This window comes from Oncorhynchus kisutch, linkage group LG8 (assembly GCF_002021735.2).
Source record: "Oncorhynchus kisutch isolate 150728-3 linkage group LG8, Okis_V2, whole genome shotgun sequence".
NCBI lineage: Eukaryota > Metazoa > Chordata > Actinopteri > Salmoniformes > Salmonidae > Oncorhynchus > Oncorhynchus kisutch.
Genome location: NC_034181.2, coordinates 68,445,185 through 68,470,363, shown reverse-complemented (window position 1 = coordinate 68,470,363; position 25,179 = coordinate 68,445,185). Strand labels below are relative to the sequence as shown.

Genomic DNA, 25,179 nt, shown 5'->3' with positions numbered 1-25,179 from the left:
AGGCTCAGTCTTCTGTCACTCATGGGGACACTACGTCACCACAAAATCTTCGGGGAGAGCTCGAAAATTCAACCCCCTTGGGTGCTGCCATAGAGTTACATTAGAATTGCCCATCCAGTAGCTCTTAAAAGGATAAACATTCAACATTGGCCATGCTGTCAATCCATAATGAATTCTGCTTTGAACGGTCATCCAACTCGGAATTGCATGTCGGGAACTCGGGGCCCCTTTCTAGAGCTCCGACCTGAAGATCACTGACGTCATCATGATTCAATCTGTTTTTTTTTTCAAGTTCGCAGTTGTCTTGAAAGCACCAATAATCCAGAGAATGTCAGCCTTTAATGACAAAATTTGCCTACGAAGGACCGCCGGCGCAACCTTCCTGTTCAAGTGAGCACAGCACAGAGAGAATGCCAAGAATGTGCAAAGCTGTCATCAAGGCAAAGCGTGGCTATTTGAAGAATCTCAAATATATTTTAATTTGTTTAACACTTTATTGGTTACTACATGATGCCATGTGTTATTTCATATTTGTGATGTCTTCACTATTATTCTACAATGTAGAAAATAGTAAAAATTATTTTTTTAAACTTTAATGAGAAGCTGTTCTAAACCTTTTGACCGGTACATTAACCCCAGTTCAACCTCAATACACTGTTAAAGGTCTATTACAAGTGCTGACCAATGCACCTGCTGTTTCACAGGGTGTTTCTTAAAGCAATGTCTCATAACCAAATATAGTTATTTTACAGTGGCTTTGAACTAACCATGTAATAGTACATCCCAGCAGGCAAAACTACCAGCTTTAACTTTATAATTCTAAACACTTTCAATCAGGGGCGGAGATGGAAGAAGTCTTGGAACTCACCATTGTAAACTCCCCCCCCCCCCCCTGACTAGATCAAGATGTACTGAATTTATCGATTTCCCTGGATTTAGTTATTTACAGTTCCGAACGTTCTGTAGTTTATCTAATCCAGTAGAGAAATATTTACCCACATTATAGAATTCTCTAGATTTCTCGATGTACTGTGATGTAGGCCTTCAGTTAATTCTGAATGTTAAGAACCTTTGTCTTGCCCAGAGGGAGATTTATTTGACAAGTTATAGATATACACTACTCTTCAAAAGTTTGGGGTCATTTAGAAATGTCCTTGTTTTTGAAAGAAAAGCACATTTTTGACCATTAAAATAACATCAAATTGATTCGAAATACAGTGTAGACATCGTTAATGTTGTAAATGACTATTGTAGCTGGAAACGGCAGATTATTAATGGAAAATCTACATAGGCGTACAGAGGCCCATTATTAGCAACCATCACTCCTGTGTTCCAATGGCATGTTGTGTTAGCTAATCCAAGTTTATCATTTTAAGAGGCTAATTGATCATTATAAAACCCTTTTGCAATTATGTTAGCACAGCTGAAAACTGTTGTTCTGGTTAAAGAAGCAATAAAACTGGCCTTTAGACTAGTTTAGTATCTGGAGAATCAGCATTTATGGGTTCAATTACAGGCTTAAAATGGCCAGAAACAAAGAACTTCCTTCTGAAACTCATCAGTCTTTTCTTGTTCTGAGAAATGAAGGCTATTCCATGCGAGAAATTGCCAAGAAACTGAAGATCTCGTAAAACGCTGTGTACTACTCCCTTCACAGAACAGCGCAAACTGGCTCAAACCAGAATAGAAGGAGGAGTGGGAGGCCCCAGTGCACAACTGAGCAAGAGGACAAGTACATTAGAGTGTCTAGTTTGAGAAACAGATGCCCCACAAGTCCTCAACTGGCAGCTTCATTAAATAGTACCAGCAAAACACCAGTTTCAACTTCAACAGTGAAGAGGCGACTCCGGAGACTCTTTGTTTCTGGCCATTTTGAGCCTGTAATCGAACCCACAAATGCTGATGCTCTAGATACTCAACTAGTCTTCAAAAGTTTCGGGACACTTACAAATGTCCTTGTTTTTAAAGAAAAGCACATTTTTTAAACCATTAAAATAACATAAAATTGATTACAAATACAGTGTAGACAGTTAATGTTGTAAATTGCTATTGTTGCTTGAAACAGCTGATTTTTAATGGAATATCTACATTGCCGTACAGAGGCCCATTATCAGAAACCATCACTCCTGTGTTCCAATGGCACATTGTGTTAGCTAATCCAAGTTTCTAATTTTAAGAGGCTAATTGATCATTAGAAAACACTTTTGCAATTATATTAGCACAGCTGAAAACTGTTGTGCTGCTTAAAGAAACAATACAACTGGCCTTCTGAAGAGTAGTATATGTCTCTGATAGTCCCATCCTCCTCTGACACCGAGGTTCACATAGAGCTGGGAATGTACTTCATATCACAGTGAACACTACTGACCATTTGCTCGTGGGGACATGTCTTAGCAGGGGAGAGGGTAGACCTCACATGAACACCCCTCGTGACCCAGGCACTGCAGTAGCTGCAGGTAAACTCTGGAACAAGGCCCTCGTTTGAACAGCAGTCTACCAACTGCACCCACAGCATTACACCATGTGGTTCTTTTCAAAAACAGTAGAGAGAGGATGTATGTGTGTTGTTGATGTGGGTGTCTTTTAAGCGAGTACGGTTGAGTGTGTGTGAGCAGCTTTGTACCCTTTGACTCTGCTTTCATTTATACATCCTCTGATAGGAACCAGCATATTCCTGGACTATTTCAAGGGAATGAAAACTAGGCAATTACGCAAATGAGTATCATGGGATGGTCTCTTCTTTTTGCCAGATGGTCTTTCAAGAACAATAACTTGGACTCTTTTAAACCCCTAGGCAACATATCACTTATCAAATTACTTGGAAGAATCAACGACACACAACAAAAATACGGAGGAAATAAAACATCAAAAGTAATATGGGACAGTGGTGGAAAAAGTACCCAATTTGTCATACTTGAGTATAAGTAAAGATACCTTAATAGAAAATGACTCAAGTAAAAGTGAACGTCACCCAATAAAATCCTACTTTAGTAAAAGTAAAAGTATTTGGTTTTAAATATACTTAAGTATTAAAAGTAAAAGTATAAATCATTTCACATTGCTTATATTAAGCAAACCAGACAGCACCATTTTCTTATTTTTATTGACGGATAGCCAGGGGCACGCTCCAACACTCAGACATAATTTACAAACGAAACATTTGTGTTTAGTGAGTCCGCCAGATCAGAGGCAGTAGGGATAACCCGGGATGTTCTCTTGATAAGTGTGTGAATTGGACCATGTTCCATTTTTTTGCCAATTGTGCCATCTGGTTTTCTTAATATAAGGAGCTTGAATTAATACTTTCACTTTTGATACTTAAGTACATTTTAGCAATTCCATTTACTTTTGATACTTTAGTTTATTTAAAACAAAATACTTTTAGACTTTTACTCAAGTAGTGTTTTACTCTGACTTTCACTTTTAAGTATGACATTTTGTACTTTTTCCACCACTGGGAGAGAGAACGTTTGGTTGAAAATAATCTAGAATATTCCCCCCAAATGAGGAGTGTAGCCAGCTAAAGGAGGACACGTGGCATCTTAAATTCATGATAAATTATTGAATACAACACACCACATTTTAACTAATGAAGTTAATACTGAATATCATAAAGCTTCGGGGGACAGATATTCCATTAGAAACAGGTTAGTTAAGGTCACCAACAAGATCAAAGCAAGGCTGTCAAAAACTTTTGATGAATGCAGGGTAGCAAAATATGCCTAATAAATATCCTGGTCATTCCAGGGTAACTAGGGGTAGAGAGTAATTTCCCTAGTAAACTGATATTGGAACAAGCACCAATAGAGCATACAGTTGAAGTCGGAAGTTTACATACACTTAGGTTGGAGTCATTAAAACTCTTCTTTTTTTTTTAACTCCACAAAATTCTTGTTAACAAACTATAGTTTTGGCAAGTCGGTTAGGACAACACAAGTCATTTTTCCAACAATTGTTTACAAACAGATTATTTCACTTATAATTCACTGTATCACAATTCCAGTGGGTCAGAAGTTTACATACACTAAGTTGACTGTGCCTTTAAACAGCTTGGAAAATTCCAGAAAATTATGTCATGGCTTTAGAAGCTTCTGATAGGCTAATTGACATAATTTGAGTCAATTGGAGGTGTACCTGTGGATGTATTTCATGGCCTACCTTCAAACTCAGTGCCTCTTTGCTTGACATCATGGGAAATTCAAAAGAAATCAGCCAAGACCTCAGGAACAAAACAATTGACCTCCACAAGTGTGGTTCATCATTGGGAGCAATTTCCAAACGCCTGAAGGTACCACGTTCATTTGTACAAACAATAGTATGCAAGTATAAACACCATGGGACCACGCAGCCGTCATACTGCTCAGGAAGGAGACTCGCTTTGTCTTTTAGCCTATCAGAAGCTTCTAAAGCCATCATTTTTCTGGAATTTTCCAAGCTGTTTAAAAGCAGTCAACTTCATGTATGTAAACTTCTGACCCACTGGAATTGTGATACAGTGAATTATAAGTGAAATAATCTGTCTGTAAACAATTGTCATGCACAAAGTAGATGTCCTAACCGACTTGCCAAAACTATAGTTTGTTAACAAGAAATTTGCGGAGTGGTTGAAAAATGAGTTTTAATGACTCCAACTTAAGTGTATGTAAACTTCCTACTTCAACTGTACGTAAGACTCTCTATTGCAGGGTTTCCCAAACTTGGTCCTCGGGACCCCAAGGAGTGAACGTTTAGTTTTCCCCCTAGCACTACACAGCTGATTCAAATCATCAACTAATCATCAAGCTTTGATCATTTGCATCAGCTGTGTAGTGTTAGGGCAAAACCACAATGTGCATCCCTTGGGGTGCCGAGGACCAAGTTTGGGAAACACTGCTCTATTTTAACGGGAACCTGAGAGGCAGTGTCCTCAGATGGAGTAATGGCAGATGCATTAGCAACAACTGACTGACTACATATCAGATAACACCTACCAGTTAATCTTCTCAGCATCAAAGACTTCAAGATAAGTGAAAGGACATTTATTTTGGGATGGTAGACACAGATAGCCTTGTAATTTCTAGACTGATTACCACTCACCGTGCAGCAAACACTCATGATCAGGCGGCTTGGGAGGCCAAGACACAGAATGAACCCCCTATTGGCCTGGAAAGAGATTAATTATGAAATATGTATTTTTACTCAAGTCAGTATTGAACCATATGAACATCAGGTTTATTGTCTTTACATTAGCTTGTGTAATAAATGATTTCTAAGCAGAGTATTTACAGTAGTGGGTTGGATATCATGCAATCCTTTCCTGACATTAACAGATGACTTGGGCCAGTAGTTTTTCCTGCCAACATGACCTCATTGGGACCAACTTCGGGCCCTAGTTAATAAACAGCCTAGAATAGATCAGGTAAGGTTAAAAATACCTCTATAGAGAATCACAACAGAAAAATATCCTGATCAGTTTGAATTTTATCCTCAAAATCAGATTTCTAAGACAACAGCATTTTATATTCAATGATGAACAGGGTTAATTGGGAGTTGAAGTTAAAAATCAAAGTTGTTATGGCCAATATAAAAAATGGAATAAGAGGTAAGTCCATTTGGTCTACTCACAAGGTGAATTACTGTAGAATTCTGACTTTTATCAGATGCTCATTAACCTTTATCCTGACTCTCATCAACTCGTATGGCAGTAGACTGTCAATGTGTGTACGACGTTAGGTTGCTAAGACAACACCATAGGGATTTATTCAATCATAAATAATTCCACTTCAGATATACTGTAGTAGGAGGGTGTCATTATCCTTCTGATGAAACACAATATTCATTTTTTTGATAAGCAATGTTCTTTTAAAAAAACGGAGGGAGTTTTTTTCTTAATGAACGCAGCCTCCTGATCTTCTCGATCAGTAAGAACAACTGTCCCGAGGAAAGAGAATGGGACAACATGAGGAAGGAGAGAGGGCTGATGGACTGTCTGACTATGACATGAGGAAGGAGAGAGGGCTGATGGACTGTCTGACTATGACATGAGGATGGAGAGAGGGCTGATGGACTGTCTGACTATGACATGAGGATGGAGAGAGGGCTGATGGACTGTCTGACTATGACATGAGGAAGGAGAGAGGGCTGATGGACTGTCTGACTATGACATGAGGAAGGAGAGAGGGCTGATGGACTGTCTGACTATGACATGAGGAAGGAGAGAGGGCTGATGGACTGTCTGACTATGACATGAGGATGGAGATAGGGCTGATGGACTGTCTGACTATGACATGAGGATGGAGAGAGGGCTGATGGACTGTCTGACTATGACATGAGGATGGAGATAGGGCTGATGGACTGACTGACTATGACAGGAGGAAGAGGTGATACTACTGTGCCTAGATCAGAAAGGGAGAGTTTGTTTGATGTTTGGGTCATATAGATGACCTACCATTTCTTTCTTTAAGGTTTCAGTACATCTGTTACTGCTACCCTCACTGAATCTATTCCCTCACTCACTCTTCATTCTCCTACCACCCTGCTGTACTCCAACTCCATTCATCTTAATCAACCTTTTATTTTCTTCTATCCATTCACAGCTCTATGTCCCTCTCCCTCAAGTCTCACTCCACCTCTCTCTGTATCCTCCTCATCTCAGTCCCACTCCCCCTCGTCTCTGTCAGGGTTGTCCTCTCTAGGTGGCTCCTGAAACTGGATGTTGGCCAGCATGTCCCTCATGGCCACCATCAGACGATTTACTTCTTGGTTCAGCTCCCGACCTGCCTGAGCTACTTCCAGGTCATCCTGCGGCATCGGCTCACCCTGCAGAGACAGTGACTAGAGTGTGAGCAGTAATTCTAATCATCACTGAACATGACAATACGGAAGTGTGTGTGTGTGTATACAGTGCATTCGGAAAGTATTCAGATCCCTTCCCTTTTTCCACATTTTGTTACATTACAGCCTTATTCTAAAATGGAATAAATCATTTCCCCCCTCATCAATCTACCCACAATACCCCATAATGACGAAGCAAAAAAAGTGATATCTTTTTAAGTATCACATTTACAGACCCTTAACTCAGTACTTTAGTGTAGCACCTTTGGCAGTGAGTACAGCCTCGAGTCTTCTTGGTAATGACACTACAAGCTTGGTACACTTGTATACCTCGGGTTCAAGTTGGGCTCTGGCTGAGCCACTCAACGACATTGAAACTTGTCCCGAAGCCACTTCTGCATTGTCTTGGCTGTGTGCTTAGGGTCGTTGTCCTGTTGGAAGGTGAAACTTCACCCCAGTCTGAGGTCCTGAGCACCCTGGAGCAGGTTTTCATAAAGGACCTCTTTATTTTGCTCCGTTCATCTTTCCCTCGATCCTGACTAGTCTCCCACTCCCTCCCACTGAAAGACACCTCCACAGCATGATGCTGCCAGGTTTCCTCCAGACGTGACACTTGGCATTCAGGCCAAAGAGTTCAGTCTTGATTTCATCAGACCATCTAGTTTCTCATTGTCTAGTCTTTAGTTGCCTTTTGGCAAACCCCAAGCGGGCTGGCATGTGCCTCCTTACTGTGGATTGGCTTCCGTCTGGGCACTCTACCATAAAGGCCTGATTGGTGGTTCTTGGTCACCTCCCTGACCAAGGCCCTTCTCTCCCGATTGCTTGGTTTGGCCAGGCAGCCAGCTCTAGAGTCTAGGTGTTTCCAAACTTCTTCCATTTAAGAATGACGGAGGCCCCTGTGTTCTTGGGGACCTTCAATGCTGCAAAAAAATGTTGCTACCCTTCCCCAGATCTGTGCCTCGACACAATCCTGTCTCGGAGCTCTACAGACAATTCCTTTGACCTCATGGCTTGGTTTTTGCACTGACATGCACTGTCAACTGTGGGACCTTATATAGACCGGTTTGTGCCTTTCCAAATCATGTTCAATCAATTGAATTTACCACAGGTGGACTCCAAGTTTTTGAAACATCTCAAGGATGATCAATGGAGGGGCCTCCCGAGTGGCGCAGTGGTCTAAGCCACTGCATCGCAGTGCCAGCTGTGCCACTAGAGAGTCTGGGCTCAAGTCTAGGCTCTGTCGCAGCCGGCCGCGACCGGGAGACCCATGGGGCAGCGCACAATTGGCCCAGCACGCACTAGCGACCTCTGTGGAGGGCCGGGCGCAGTGCATGCTGGCACGGTCACCAGGTGTACTGTGTTTCCTCCGACACATTGGCGTGGCTGGCTTCCGGGTTAAGAGGGCATTGTGTCAAGAAGCTTGGTGGGTTGTGTTTTGGAGGATGCACGGCTCTCGACCTTCGCTTCTCCCGAGTCCGTACGAGTTGCAGCTATGAGACAAGACTGTAACTACCAATTGGATACCACAAAATTGGGGAGAAAAAGGAAAAAAAAAAAAAAAAAAGGATGATCAATGGAAACAGGATGCACCTGAGCTCAATTTCATAGCAAAGGGTCAGAATACTTTTTTTTTAAAAATGACAACAACAAAAATGTTTTGTTATTATGGGGTATTGTGTGTAGAAAATGTATTTAATCCATTTTAGAATAAGGCTGTAATGTAACAAAATTGAAAATTGAAAAAGTCAAGGAGCCTGAATACTTCCCGAATACACTGTATGTTGCTTAAATTCACCAGGAAAAGCACAATACCATCTCTTAAGAACACCACATTATTCTCTCCTGTCTCACTCAGGTTCAAAACGTTTCAAACGTTGCAATAAGGTATCACGCGTAAACAAATTCATTTTAAGAGACAAACAGGAGCTTTGTACGATCCTAGGTGACATACAAGTATGTTAGTGTTTTGTGTCAAAGTTTTTTGGGGATTTTCACACAGAACATACATTTATTAGATTCATTTAATTTCCAACACACCTAAATTGTGATTTCAGACCTGTTGGATAACACTGTAGCTATTCTAACAGTGCAATAAAACAACTGAAAGCAGACAGCATCTCTTCCTCCTAAACTGTCTCATTCTTATCGTAATTGCATCTCTTCCTCTTCCTAATCAGATAAGTCTGAAGATGGTTTAAAAGTAGCTGCATAAAAAAAGGTGGTCCCTCTTGGTTAAAACGCTTTTGGTCAGTGGGTGTTTCTGGAACTTGCATGGCCAGTTGTGGCACAGGACGACCTGAGGACACTGGAGCACCCAGGTTGGTGGTCCACATTAGTGATTATCTTTACAATTAGCCGCATGTCCTCTGATCACTAGCGTGGCTAGCTACACTCCGAACTGGCATGGACATTGGAGAGTAACTATAATAGGAGACGATGCTTTGCTTCCTTCACATCACGTTGCATCCCACTGCACAAGGTTACATGGCAACACACTGCCAGTCAGTGTGGGACACCTCATCAAATATAAAAATCACTCCCACACATGTATACTGTCCATTGATGTTTTGATCATGTGGATCTTTTTTTATAGACACAGGAATGTTCTGAAGTAGGTCAACATGACGAGAGACAATGTGATGTGTAAATATAGGCTATCCTCTGGTTGCTGGTGCCAGGCTGCTGAGTGCTTATCCTCTCCTCTCCAGGGGTGTTTGTCACCATCTGTCTCTTGTGTATTTCACCCTGTGTGACACTGCCCACTCTTTACCTCCTCTCCACTCTGCCTGAGAAGCAGGGGGCAATGGGGCGGACAGTACATTCCCTCCTCTTTGGTTGCCATGGACAACACTGAGTCAGAGGAATCAAGACTCTCTCTTGAAATGCAACAGTTGTCTGTTCTGCTTCAACAGGACTCAAGTAACGCACCATTAAAAACAGTGCATCAAAGAGAGGCAAAACACGGAGTCAATCAAGAGTTCTTGTACCAAAAGCCAAGTTTGCCTCGTCAATCTTTCTCCACGATCTGTGCTGTATCAAATGACGAAGCTAAACTTTGTTAGGCCTCCGATGCCAACTGTCACAAAGTGTTGGTTGTAGATTGTGATCAGATTGTGTTATTGGACATCAGATAGAGGTCAGAGTCAGACACTACATAACATCGCCAATGGGTCAACATTGTTCGGACATATCCAAAACGCACCAGAAAACACTATTTCAAGAGCATGTTCTTCATGGGCCATATTGGTTAGTTCCAACATAGGAACCCGTTTTTCTGTGGCAAAGTTACACTACTGTAGACTTAATGTGGATAAGCTGCAGTAGAGCTAGTGGAGTAGGAAGCTACTCAGAAGCACTTTCTAAGGCTTGGCCACGGAGCAAATAGGCATGAAATGAGTCGTATGGTTAATCCATTCAGAAACCTCCAGAGGGTTAGGGAATATCTACCTAAACTCCAGCTAATCAATGTTCCCTTCCATCCTGTCAGAACCCTTTGTGCCAACAGTAGCCCAGGATGTCTCCATTAGCTCAGCCCAACAGTAGCCCAGGATGTCTCCATTAGCTCAGCCCAACAGTAGCCCAGGATGTCTCCATTAGCTCAGCCCAACAGTAGCCCAGGATGTCTACATTAGCTCAGACTAACAGTAGCCCAGGTTGTCTCCATTAGCTCAGCCCAACAGTAGCCCAGGATGTCTCCATTAGTTCAGCCCAACAGTAGTCCAGGATGTCTCCATTAGCTCAGCCCAACAGTAGCCCAGGATGTCTCCATTAGCTCAGCCCAACAGTAGCCCAGGATGTCTCCATTAGCTCAGCCCAACAGTAGTCCAGGATGTCTCCATTAGTTCAGCCCAACAGTAGCCAAGGATGTCTCCATTAGCTCAGCCCAACAGTAGCCCAGGATGTCTCCATTAGTTCAGCCCAACAGTAGTCCAGGATGTCTCCATTAGCTCAGCCCAACAGTAGTCCAGGATGTCTCCATTAGCTCAGCCCAACAGTAGCCCAGGATGTCTCCATTAGCTCAGCCCAACAGTAGCCCAGGATGTCTCCATTAGTTCAGCCCAACAGTAGCCCAGGATGTCTCCATTAGCTCAGCCCAACAGTAGCCCAGGATGTCTCCATTAGTTCAGCCCAACAGTAGTCCAGGATGTCTCCATTAGCTCAGCCCAACAGTAGCCCAGGATGTCTCCATTAGCTCAGCCCAACAGTAGCCCAGGATGTCTCCATTAGCTCAGCCCAACAGTAGTCCAGGATGTCTCCATTAGTTCAGCCCAACAGTAGCAAAGGATGTCTCCATTAGCTCAGCCCAACAGTAGCCCAGGATGTCTCCATTAGTTCAGCCCAACAGTAGTCCAGGATGTCTCCATTAGCTCAACCCAACAGTAGTCCAGGATGTCTCCATTAGCTCAGCCCAACAGTAGCCCAGGATGTCTCCATTAGCTCAGCCCAACAGTAGCCCAGGATGTCTCCATTAGCTCAGCCCAACAGTAGCCCAGGATGTCTCCATTAGCTCAGCCCAACAGTAGCCCAGGATGTCTCCATTAGCTCAGCCCAACAGTAGCCCAGGATGTCTCCATTAGCTCAGCCCAACAGTAGTCCAGGATGTCTCCATTAGTTCAGCCCAACAGTAGTCCAGGATGTCTCCATTAGCTCAGCCCAACAGTAGCCCAGGATGTCTCCATTAGCTCAGCCCAACAGTAGCCCAGGATGTCTCCATTAGCTCAGCCCAACAGTAGTCCAGGATGTCTCCATTAGTTCAGCCCAACAGTAGCCCAGGATGTCTCCATTAGCTCAGCCCAACAGTAGCCCAGGATGTCTCCATTAGTTCAGCCCAACAGTAGCCCAGGATGTCTCCATTAGCTCAGCCCAACAGTAGCCCAGGATGTCTCCATTAGTTCAGCCCAACAGTAGTCCAGGATGTCTCCATTAGTTCAGCCCAACAGTAGCCCAGGATGTCTCCATTAGCTCAGCCCAACAGTAGCCCAGGATGTCTCCATTAGTTCAGCCCAACAGTAGCCCAGGATGTCTCCATTAGCTCAGCCCAACAGTAGTCCAGGATGTCTCCATTAGCTCAGCCCAACAGTAGCCCAGGATGTCTCCATTAGCTCAGCCCAACAGTAGCCCAGGATGTCTCCATTAGCTCAGCCCAACAGTAGCCCAGGATGTCTCCATTAGCTCAGCCCAACAGTAGCCCAGGATGTCTCCATTAGCTCAGCCCAACAGTAGCCCAGGATGTCTCCATTAGCTCAGCCCAACAGTAGCCCAGGATGTCTCCATTAGTTCAGCCCAACAGTAGCCCAGGATGTCTCCATTAGCTCAGCCCAACAGTAGCCCAGGATGTCTCCATTAGCTCAGCCCAACAGTAGCCCAGGATGTCTCCATTAGTTCAGCCCAACAGTAGCCCAGGATGTCTCCATTAGCTCAGCCCAACAGTAGCCCAGGATGTCTCCATTAGTTCAGCCCAACAGTAGCCCAGGATGTCTCCATTAGCTCAGCCCAACAGTAGTCCAGGATGTCTCCATTAGCTCAGCCCAACAGTAGCCCAGGATGTCTCCATTAGCTCAGCCCAACAGTAGCCCAGGATGTCTCCATTAGCTCAGCCCAACAGTAGCCCAGGATGTCTCCATTAGCTCAGCCCAACAGTAGCCCAGGATGTCTCCATTAGCTCAGCCCAACAGTAGCCCAGGATGTCTCCATTAGCTCAGCCCAACAGTAGCCCAGGATGTCTCCATTAGCTCAGCCCAACAGTAGCCCAGGATGTCTCCATTAGTTCAGCCCAACAGTAGCCCAGGATGTCTCCATTAGTTCAGCCCAACAGTAGCCCAGGATGTCTCCATTAGTTCAGCCCAACAGTAGCCCAGGATGTCTCCATTAGTTCAGCCCAACAGTAGCCCAGGATGTCTCCATTAGCTCAGCCCAACAGTAGCCCAGGATGTCTCCATTAGTTCAGCCCAACAGTAGCCCAGGATGTCTCCATTAGTTCAGCCCAACAGTAGCCCAGGATGTCTCCATTAGTTCAGCCCAACAGTAGCCCAGGATGTCTCCATTAGCTCAGCCCAACAGTAGCCCAGGATGTCTCCATTAGTTCAGCCCAACAGTAGCCCAGGATGTCTCCATTAGCTCAGCCCAACAGTAGCCCAGGATGTCTCCATTAGTTCAGCCCAACAGTAGCCCAGGATGTCTCCATTAGTTCAGCCCAACAGTAGCCCAGGAAGTCTCCATTAGTTCAGCCCAACAGTAGCCCAGGATGTCTCCATTAGCTCAGCCCAACAGTAGCCCAGGATGTCTCCATTAGTTCAGCCCAACAGTAGCCCAGGATGTCTCCATTAGTTCAGCCCAACAGTAGCCCAGGAAGTCTCCATTAGTTCAGCCCAACAGTAGCCCAGGATGTCTCCATTAGCTCAGCCCAACAGTAGCCCAGGATGTCTCCATTAGTTCAGCCCAACAGTAGCCCAGGATGTCTCCATTAGTTCAGCCCAACAGTAGCCCAGGAAGTCTCCATTAGTTCAGCCCAACAGTAGCCCAGGATGTCTCCATTAGTTCAGCACTCCCACAAATGTTTTGAGATTATTATGATGACGTCTCATCCCGCTGACCGTTGCCTAGCAACAGCGTGGGCTAGTGTGAGGAATCTGGGAGCCCTGAGGAGGCGACAGACCAGGTTCTTTGACTCTCGGTACACTTTATGAATGTTTTCATTGTCTGCTGCAGCAACGTGCCAACTGAAATATCCTGTGATCTTTATATATTTGTTTTTACACTCTTCCGTGTGTGGGGAGGTCATATGCCTCAACAGCTGATGTTCCCTATTGGTCTCCCATTGGGAAAGGCACAGTGGAGATGCTAACTATATTATAGTTATGAGGCTGTGTTTCACATGCCATCTTATTCAAGGTCCCTGCCCTATGTTAAAAAACACACAATACAGTCAGACAGACAGAGACACACACACACATGTTGGCTTATGAGGTCAATAACAGGAGATGGGACATTGTGGTCAAAGGACAAGCAGTCATGATGTTCTATGATGCAGAGGACCTTTTCTTAGATTTGCCACGCTTGGGGGCATGCAGCTCTGTCCTCAGGGACCACAGTGTCTGCTGATGTCCTCTTCCTCTGCTACTTCTTTGTCAAATCCATATCCATTAATGTCACTGATGGGAATCAGAATTTTCCAGATCTAAATAATCAGACACGGACTTGAATAAAAGAACCCAAGCCATCTGCCTGACACTGCAGCTCCCGAGGACCATGGTTGCATACCCCTAGTCTTCTGTAGCTCCCCCTTGGCCTAGCTCACTCACTTACCTGCAGGTTGAAGTTTGGCAGCAGAGAGCGGAAGAACAGTGACAGGGTGCTCTCATTGGAGGCTCCCACACTCTGCCTGCAAACACAGAGACAAGTGAGAAAGCTAACAAGATAACACAAGCATACAATACGTTTCTGATACTCTTCTGCTGATAAGGATTCTCCCATGACCATAAATTATATCAACCATCATATACAGTGAGGTCTGTGTTTTGTTGTTTTCACTCTGTACTCCTGCACTTTGGAATGTGTACATAGTCAACGCATTTTAGAGAACCAAAAGTATTGGGTCCCGACTACAACAAGCTTGTAATACTCCAAACTTGTTGGATGCATTTGCAGTTAGTTTTGGTTGTGTTTCAGATTATGTGTGCCCAATAGAAATACATGATAATGTGTTATTAACCATTCAAACAAAGTGTCACTGTCTAAGTACTTTTGGACCTCACTGTAGATCATTATAAGTAGGTCCAATAGTTTTTCTGAACCCAAAGAATGCTCTTTTATGTTGCGGTTACAGATCCAGTGCTAAATTGTAACCAGTAACCCCCCACCCATTAATAAAAATCATTACTTCAACCACTTACACACCCCCAGTTCTTTATCAATCAAAACACTTCTCCGTGGCCATGTTGGTAAAGCTTGTGAGGAACAAACAACCATCAGGCAGAAATAGTAGGGCTGTCCTCAGACATGGGTGGGCTATCCTCAGACATGGGTGGGCTGTCCTCAAGACATGGGTGGGCTGTCATTCTAAGTAATTCTCACCAGAGATCATCAGGACAGGGTACAGTGTGTACAGTGTGCTCCACACAACAGCCCTCAGAAAATTAGGTCTTCCCCACTTAAAACAAATGCTACACTTTCCCTTGACTAGGAGTCAATTTGTCATGTTATTCGTTGTCACCGTATTCGACTCTCTGATGGTGTGATGCCTCCCTACCATCCACCACTGACTCTGCTGGTTAACAGCTATTACAAGATGGGAGGAAAAGAGGCCTCAGTCAGGAACCCACAACACTCCTGTAACCACATGCTATTTCAGAGAAACTGATGACAGCGAGAGGGGAGAAGAGAGATTGAAGAGAGGGATAGGTGGGAGGGAGAGAAAGAAGGGAGGCAGAGAAGGAAGGGTGTGTCAGGGATAGACCATTAAGAGGTGAGATGCAAGCTGGTGAAATCAAGGCTATTCTTTATACCAAATGTACATCAATGGCGTTTGCCACCATTGGCAAAGACAGAGAGAGGGTTATAAATTCACCTCCCCCGGCCTACATAACCGTGTGCCTTTCCAATGTCCACACTCCTGAACATTACAAATGGATCACCCCCATCCCCTTACAATGTACTCTAATATACCTTCATTAGAGATCCTCAATGGAGTCAGTGGCCAGTGGGCCAGACAGCCTTAGGTAGACTGAAACAAACCAAGCTGTATTGGTTCTGCTTAGGAAAACACAAGCAGATACTGTCCTGACTCTTGGTTTTCAGTCCAGAGGCACTGACAGGATTGCTGATCCAAGTAGACCTATAGAGAAGAACCTAGCAATCTGAAGGAGCCATATTATTTTTTTAAAAAACATTTTTGCCCCCTTTTCTCCCCAATTTCTTGGTATCCAATTGTTAGTAATTACTATCATGTCTCATCGCTACAACTCCCGTACTGGCTCGGGAGAGGCGAAGCGCGCATCCAACCCAGAAGCCAGCCACACCAATGTGTCGGAGGAAACACTGTGCACCTGGCGACCTTGGTTAGCGTGCACTGCGCCCAGCCCGCCACAGGAGTGGCTGATGCGCGATGAGACAAGGATATCCCTACCGGCCAAACCCTCTCTAACCCGGACGACGCTAGGCCAATTGTGCGTCGCCCCACCTCCCGGTCGCGGCCGGCTGCAACAGAGCCTGGGCGATGCAGTGCCCTAGACCACTGCGCCACCCGGGAGGCCCTGAAGGAGCCACATTCTATAACTAGCTACAGTGCATTCGGAAAGTATTCAGACCCCTTGACTTTTTTCCACAAATGGATAAAATGAATTGTTTTCCTCATCAATTGACACACTACACTCCATAATGACAAAGCAAAAACAGGTTTAGACATTTTTGAACAATATATATTATTTTTTTAAAGTCCACCTGTGGTAAATTCAATTGATTAGACATGATTTGAAAAGGCACACACCTGTCTATATAAGGTCCCACATTTGACAGTGCATGTCAGAGCAAAAACCAAGCCATGATGTCGAAAGAATTATCCGTGGAGCTCCGAGACAGGATTGTGTCGAGGCACAGGTCTCATCATTCTTAAATGGAAGAAGTTTGGAACCACCAAGACTCTTCCTAGAGCTGATCGCCCGGCCAAACTCAAATCAAATCAAATCAAATTGTATTTGTCACATACACATGGTTAGCAGATGTTAATGCGAGTGTAGCGAAATGCTTGTGCTTCTAGTTCCGACAATGCAGTAATAACGAACAAGTAATCTAACTAACCATTCAAAAAAAAAAAAAAACTACTGTCTTATACACAGTGTAAGGGGATAAAGAATATGTACATAAGGATATATGAATGAGTGATGGTACAGAGGAGCATAGGCAAGATACAGTAGATGGTATTGAGTGCAGTATATACATATGAGATGAGTATGTAAACAAAGTGGTATAGTTAAAGTGGCTAGTGATACATGTATTACATAAGGATGCAGTAGATGATATAGAGTACAGTATATACGTATACATATGAGATGAATAATGTAGGGTATGTAAACATTATATTAGGTAGCATTGTTTAAAGTGGCTAGTGATATATTTTACATCATTTCCCATCAATTCCCATTATTAAAGTGGCTGGAGTTGAGTCAGTGTCATTGACAGTGTGTTGGCAGCAGCCACTCAATGTTAGTGGTGGCTGTTTAACAGTCTGATGGCCTTGAGATAGAAGCTGTTTTTCAGTCTCTCGGTCCAAGCTTTGATGCACCTGTACGGACCTCGCCTTCTGGATGACAGCGGGGTGAACAGGCAGTGGCTCGGGTGGTTGATGTCCTTGATGATCTTTATGGCCTTCCTGTAGCATCGGGTGGTGTAGGTGTCCTGGAGGGCAGGTAGTTTGCCCCCGGTGATGCGTTGTGCAGACCTCACTACCCTCTGGAGAGCCTTACGGTTGAGGGCGGTGCAGTTGCCATACCAGGCGGTGATACAGCCCGCCAGGATGCTCTCGATTGTGCATCTGTAGAAGTTTGTGAGTGCTTTTGGTGACAAGCCGAATTTCTTCAGCCTCCTGAGGTTGAAGAGGCGCTGCTGCGCCTTCTTCACGATGCTGTCTGTGTGAGTGGACCAATTCAGTTTGTCTGTGATGTGTATGCCGAGGAACTTAAAACTTGCTACCCTCTCCACTACTGTTCCATCGATGTGGATAGGGGGGTGTTCCCTCTGCTGTTTCCTGAAGTCCACAATCATCTCCTTAGTTTTGTTGACGTTGAGTGTGAGGTTATTTTCCTGACACCACACTCCGAGGGCCCTCACCTCCTCCCTGTAGGCCGTCTCGTAGTTGTTGGTAATCAAGACTACCACTGTTGTGTCGTCCGCAAACTTGATGATTGAGTTGGAGGCGTGCGTGGCCACGCAGTCGTGGGTGAACAGGGAGTACAGGAGAGGGCTCAGAACGCACCCTTGTGGGGCCCCAGTGTTGAGGATCAGCGGGGAGGAGATGTTGTTGCCTACCCTCACCACCTGGGGGCGGCCCGTCAGGAAGTCCAGTACCCAGTTGCACAGGGCGGGGTCGAGACCCAGGGTCTCGAGCTTGATGACGAGCTTGGAGGGTACTATGGTGTTGAATGCCGAGCTGTAGTCGATGAACAGCATTCTCACATAGGTATTCCTCTTGTCCAGATTGGTTAGGGCAGTGTGCAGTGTGGTTGAGATTGCATCGTCTGTGGACCTATTTGGGCGGTAAGCAAATTGGAGTGGGTCTAGGGTGTCAGGTAGGGTGGAGGTGATATGGTCCTTGACTAGTCTCTCAAAGCACTTCATGATGACGGATGTGAGTGCTACGGGGCGGTAGTCGTTTAGCTCAGTTACCTTAGCTTTCTTGGGAACAGGAACAATGGTGGCCCTCTTGAAGCATGTGGGAACAGCAGACTGGTATAGGGATTGATTGAATATGTCCGTAAACACACCGGCCAGCTGGTCTGCGCATGCTCTGAGGGCGCGGCTGGGGATGCCGTCTGGGCCTGCAGCCTTGCGAGGGTTAACACGTTTAAATGTCTTACTCACCTCGGCTGCAGTGAAGGAGAGACCGCATGTTTTCGTTGCAGGCCGTGTCAGTGGAACTGTATTGTCCTCAAAGCGGGCAAAAAAGTTATTTAGTCTGCCTGGGAGCAAGACATCCTGGTCCGTGACTGGGCTGGATTTCTTCCTGTAGTCCGTGATTGACTGTAGACCCTGCCACATGCCTCTTGTGTCTGAGCCGTTGAATTGAGATTCTACTTTGTCTCTGTACTGGCGCTTAGCTTGTTTGATAGCCTTGCGGAGGGAATAGCTGCACTGTTTGTATTCGGTCATGTTTCCAGTCAGCTTGCCCTGATTAAAAGCAGTGGTTCGCGCTTTCAGTTTCACACGAATGCTGCCATCAATCCACGGTTTCTGATTAGGGAATGTTTTAATCATTGCTATGGGAACGACATCTTCAACGCACGTTCTAATGAACTCGCACACCGAATCAGCGTATTCGTCAATGTTGTTATCTGACGCAATACGAAACATCTCCCAGTCCACGTGATGGAAGCAGTCTTGGAGTGTGGAGTCAGCTTGGTCGGACCAGCGTTGGACAGATCTCAGCGTGGGAGCCTCTTGTTTTAGTTTCTGTCTGTAGGCAGGGATCAACAAAATGGAGTCGTGGTCAGCTTTTCCGAAAGGGGGGCGGGGCAGGGCCTTATATGCGTCGCGGAAGTTAGAGTAACAATGATCCAAGGTCTTTCCACCCCTGGTTGCGCAATCGATATGCTGATAAAATTTAGGGAGTCTTGTTTTCAGATTAGCCTTGTTAAAATCCCCAGCTACAATGAATGCAGCCTCCGGATAAATCGTTTCCAGTTTGCAGAGAGTTAAATAAAGTTCGTTCAGAGCCATCGATGTGTCTGCTTGGGGGGGGGGATATATATGAGCAATTGGGGGAGCAGGGCCTTGGTCAGGAAGGTGACCGAGAACCCGATGTTCCTCTGTGGAGATGGGAGAACCTTCCGGAAGGACAACCATCTCTGCAGCTCTCCATCAAAAGGCACCTAAAGACTCTCAGACCATGAGAAACAAGATTCTCTGGTCTGATGAAACCAAGATTGGCCTGAATGCCAAGCGTCATGTCTGGAGGAAACCTGGCACCATCCCTACGGTGAAGCATGGTGGTAGTAGCATCATGCTGTGGGGATGTTTTTCAGTGGCAGGAAGGCTAGCCTCCGGAAAAATGAACGGAGCAAAGTACAGGGAGATCCTTGAAGCTCCAGAGCACTCAGGACCTCAGACTAGGGTGAAGGTTCACCTTCCAACATGACAACGACCCTAAGCACACAGCCAAGACAACACAGGAGTGGCTACGGGACAAGTCTCTGAATGTCCCTGAGTGGCCCAGCCAGAGTCTGGACTTGAACCCAATCGAACATCTCTGGAGAGACCTGAAAATAGCTGTGCAGCGACGCTCCCCGTCCAACCTGACAGACCTTGAGAGGATCTGTAGAGAAGAATGGGAGAAACTCCCCAAATACAGGTGTGCCAAGCTTGTATCGTCATATCCAAGAAGACTCGAGGCTGTAATCACTGCCAAAGGTACTTCAACAAAGTACTGAGTATAGGTTCTGAATACTTATGTAAATAGCATTATTTTTTGTTATTTTAGCAAAAATGTCAAAAAACTGTTTTTGCTTTGTCATTATGAGGTATTGTGTGTAGATTTACGAGGAAAAAAATATATTAATCAATTTTAGAACAGCAACGTAACAAAATGTGGAAAAAGTCAAGGGCTCTGAATACTTTCCGAATGCACTGTATATATAATATGTACACTACCATTCAAAAGTTTGGGGTCACTTAGAAATGTCCTTGTTTTTGAAAAAAAGCACGTTTTTGTCCATTAAAATAACATCAAATTGATCAGAAATACAGTGTAGACTTTGTTAATGTTGTAAATGGAAACGGCAGATTTTTTATGGAATATTTACATTGGCGTACAGAGGCCCATTTACAGCAACCATCACTCCTGTGTTCCAATGGTACGCTGTGTTAGCTAATCCAAGTATATCATTTTAAAAGGCTAATTGATCATTAGAAAACCCTTTTGCAATTATGTTAGCACAGCTGAAAACTGTTGTGCTGATTAAAGAAGCAATAAAACTGTCCTTCTTTAGACTAGTTGAGTATCTGGAGCATCAGCATTTGTGGGTTTGATTACAGGCTCAAAATGGCCAGAAAACAAAGGAAACTCGTCAGTCTTTTCTTGTTCTGAGAAATGAAGGCTATTCCATGCGAGAAACTGCCAAGAAACTGAAGATCTCGTGCAACGCTGTGTACTACTCCCTTCACAGAACAGCGCAAACTGGTTTTAACCAGAATAGAAAGAGGAGTGGGAGGCCCTGGTGCACAACTGAGCAAGAGGACAAGTACATTAGAGTGTCTAGTTTGAGAAACAGACGCCTCACAAGTCCTCAACTGGCAGCTTCATTAAATAGTACCCGCAAAACACCAGTCTCAACGTCAACAGTGAAGAGGCGACTCCAGGATGCTGGCCTTCTAGGCAGAGTTGCAAAGAAAAAGCCATATCTCAGACTGGCCAATAAAAAGAAGAGATTAAGATGGGCAAAAGAACACAGAGGAACTCTGCCTAGAAGGCCAGCGGTGTCGCCTCTTCACTGTTGACGTTGAGACTGGTGTTTTACGGGTACTATTTAATGAAGCTGCCAGTCTACACTATATTTCTGATCAATTTGATGTTATTTAAATGACAAAAAAATTTATTTAAAAAACAAGGACATTTCTAAGTGACCTCAAAATGTTGAACGGTAGTGTTTATATTTTGTGTACTATGTAAAAACCTGCACTGGTACGTATAATGACAAGTTAGGACATGTTTGGAGGGTTACCTCTCAGGCCGGGTATATGAGACCACTGAGTCCAGCGGGGGGAGAGGATCGAACCCCATCACCGACTGAGTGGTCACCTCCTGGGAGAGAACACACACAATTCACCATTACAGTAAACATATTGAAGGCCTATCCTCACTAAAACTCTGTTACTGTTGTAATTGTCATGCATCCAAAACATCAAGTTGATCTCGTTTGTGTTATGAGGACCTCTCGATGAGGAGGTCCAATCATTATATTTGATTGGGTTCTTCATGGAACCAATAAGGAAGCCGTATGCCAGTTGTTATTTATCTCTTTGAATTAGAGGACTACATTCTCAGCATAATTTGGCATGCTCTGTACTGTAGCGGTTGTGTATGTGCACGCTACTCTCCTGCAAACCACATTTACTCTTTGGGACATTTCATGTTATACAGATACAGGATATACAGTGTACATAATGAATGAATACAACCACTCATGATCATGTGATAAAGCAGTAAGGAAATTATACTATGATTAGATAAGTCACTCTATTCCCTTATATACTGTGTGCTACTATTGACCAGGGTTATGGCTGGTCAAAAGTCATGCAATATAAGGGGATAGGGTGCTATATGAGACACAGACATAATAATAGAGTAAACCTGGTTGCCAAATCTGTTTCTGATTGAACAAATGACAAACAGCATGACAATGGATTACTGGGCTAAATCAGAAACAGAACTGGTGACCAGGGTATAGTAGAGTGGCTGTTGCCTGAGTCTCTCACCAGCGGTAGAGTGGAGGTGGCCTCTTTGATTTCAGACAGGATGACGTGGCGATGGATGTTCAGGGGGGCACTCTGGTACCTCTGCTTCCTCCTAGGGGGATGGAGGAGACAGGAGGGGAAACCAAAGTCAGAGACACATAGGCCAGGGCCTCCCGAGCGGTGCAGCAGTCTAAGGCACTGCACCGCAGTGCTTGAGGTGTAACTACAGGCCCGGGTTCGAATCCAGACTGTGTCACAGCCAGCCGTGACCGGGAGACCCATGAGGCGGTACACAATTGACCCAGCTTCGTCCGGGTTAGGGGAGGGGTTGGCCGGCCGGCCGGGATCACGAAAAAGGGGTAAAAGTACAACAAATATCTATTAATGATAATAATCAAATAAAAAGAGACATAAGCCAATATGCCTCATTTCAGGAGGTTCCTTTGATTTCTTCCTGACATCGAAATGTAACATTGCTATATTTAGTCTAAAAGTGTTGCCTCAACACTTATTATGAAACAATATCTTTTGCAGATTTGTCGTAGACTTATGGATGGTTTCTCAGACCTAGATTAAGCCTTTTCCTAGACTAAAAAGCACTTTCCAATGAGATTCTCCATTAAAGCATGCAATTTAATTTAAGGAATAGGGGTAATCTGCTAGTCGAACGCCCAACTCTTCATTGAGACAATACTGAAACATCAATCCATGGGCAAGTCAGTGCCACATTTTCATTTGTGCATAAATCAAAATGAAATAAAAGTTATCTGGCAAATTCAGCAGGCTATGGTGTGAAATAGACTTCTAAGTGCAGTCTTTATTGAATTACTTTGGTGTGGTTACCAATGCATGAGCATCTTTTTCCTCTTATAATAAAACAACTGTATTGGGTCATACAAAAGTTTTACTGTGCGTGAAGTTTCGAATGCATCGGTCATTACTATGTGTAATGTGATAGGTATTTTAACCATTACTATTTCTTTCACACACAAAACACATTTGATGAATAAAATCTTTAATTAGTTGTCTGTCTCAAATGAAGTGAATGATGAAGTAATCTTTGAGAGAGGGAGGGAATCTGATTTCATTGGTCCTCAACTTGCAGCTCAGACACTCCATTCAGGATAAATGTAGTTAGCCCTGAGTTAGCCTGCCTTGGAGCAAGTTAGATCTGAAGGATTCGTTGCCATAGAAATGTACCTGGCTAAAAGGTAAGCCACATTTGTGATACCGGTAATCCCAAGTTGAACTCAGACCAAAGTTACCTCGCCAACTCCTCAAACTACATTTGTAGTATAGGGATCAGGACTTCTGACAGTGAGAAAACAACCCATAAACATTAGGACCCCTGGAGCGCAAAGAGCACGTTATGACCTGTCTCTATGTAAACTCTCTATGTAACGTCTCTACGTAATCTCTCTACGTAACCTCTCTACGTAAACTCTCTACGTAAACTCTCTACGTAAACTCTCTACGTAAACTCTCTACGTAAACTCTCTACGTAACCTCTCTACGTAAACTCTCTACGTAAACTCTCTACGTAACCTCTCTGCGTAAACTCTCTACGTAACCTCTCTACGTAAACTCTCTACGTAACCTCTGTACGTAAACTCTCTACGTAACCTCTCTACGTAAACTCTACGTAACCTCTCTATGTAAACTCTCTACGTAACCTCTACGTAAACTCCCATGTAAAAACTCTCTATTAGAGGTCGACCGATTATGATTTTTCGACGCCGATACCGATTATTGGAGGGCAAAAAATGCAGATACTGATTAATCGGCCAATTTGTAAAATGTATTTGTAATAATGACAATTACAAAAATACTGAATGAACACTTATTTTAACTTAATATAATAATGAAACATGTTAAATTTGGTTTAAATAATGCAAAAACAAAGTGTTGGAGAAGAAAGTAAAAGTGCAATATGTGCCATGTAAGAAAGCTAACGTTTAAGTTCCTTGCTCAGAACATATGAAAGCTGGTGGTTCCTTTCAACATGAGTCTTCAACATTCCCAGGTAAGAAGTTTTAGGTTGTAGTTATTATAGGAATTATAGGACTATTTCTCTCTATACCATTTGTATTTCATTAACCTTTGACTATTGGATGTTCTTATAGGCACTTTAGTATTGCCAGTGTAACCGTATAGCTTCCGTCCCTGTCCTCGCTCCTACCTGGGCTCGAACCAGGAACACAATGACAACAGCCACCCTTGAAGCAGCGTTACCCATGCAGAGCAAGGGGAACAACCACTCCAAGTCTCAGAGCGAGTGACGTTTGAAACACTATTAGCGCGCACCCTGCTAACTAGCTAGACATTTCACATCACATCGTTACACCAGCCTAATCTCGGGAGTTGATAGGCTTGAAGTCATAAACAGCAGAGCTGCTGGCAAAACGCACGAAAGTGCTGTTTGAAATAATGCTTATGAGCCTGCTGCTTCCTACCACCACTCAGTCAGACTGCTCTATCAAATCATAGACTTAGTTATAACATAATAACACACAGAAATACGAGCCTTAGGTCATTAATATGGTAGAATCTGGGAAACTATAATCTCGAAAACAAGACGTTTATTCTTTCAGTGAAATACGGAACCGTTCCGTATTTTATCTAATGGGTGGCATCCATCAGTCTAAATATTCCTGTTACATTGCACAACCTTCAATGTTATGTCATAATTACGTAAAATTCTGGCAAATTAGTTCGCAATGAGCCAGGCGGCCCAAACTGTTGCATATACCCTGACTCTGCGTGCAATGAATGCAAGAGAAGTGACACAATTTCCCCTGGTTAATATTGCCTGCTAACCTGGATTTATTTTAGCTAAATATGCAGGTTTAAAAAAATATACTTCTGTGCATTGATTTTAAGAAAGGCATTGGTGTTTATGGTTAGGTACACGTTGGAGCAACGACAGTCCTTTTTCGCGAATGCGCACTGCATCGACTATATGCAACGCAGGACACGCTAGATAAACTAGTAATATCATCAACCATGTGTAGTTAACTAGTGATTATGATTGATTGATTGTTTTTTATAAGATAAGTTTAATGCTAGCTAGCAATTTACCTTGGCTTCTCCATGTAATCTCTCCATGTAACCTCTCCATGTAACCTCTCTATGTAATCTCTCTCTTCTCCACTCGTGAGGGGTCAGTCAGATGACTCTGATTAACATGGGGTTAACAGACATACA

General features: G+C 44.0%; 1 protein-coding gene across 1 annotated transcript in view; it reads right to left on the bottom strand.

Moving 5' to 3' along the window:
* Nucleotides 1-5,189: 5,189 nt before the first annotated feature.
* Nucleotides 5,190-25,179, bottom strand: part of LOC109895233 (transcription factor 25-like) — a 40,619-nt gene continuing 20,629 nt past the window's right edge. Inside the window, exons 15-18 of the mRNA XM_031831024.1 lie at nucleotides 21,997-22,087; nucleotides 21,243-21,322; nucleotides 14,119-14,194; nucleotides 5,190-6,798 (exon numbers count right to left, since the gene is read on the bottom strand). Of these exons, the coding sequence (XP_031686884.1) occupies nucleotides 6,631-6,798; nucleotides 14,119-14,194; nucleotides 21,243-21,322; nucleotides 21,997-22,087 (415 nt within the window). The 3' untranslated portion in view covers nucleotides 5,190-6,630. The remainder of the gene's footprint in view (nucleotides 6,799-14,118; nucleotides 14,195-21,242; nucleotides 21,323-21,996; nucleotides 22,088-25,179) is intronic.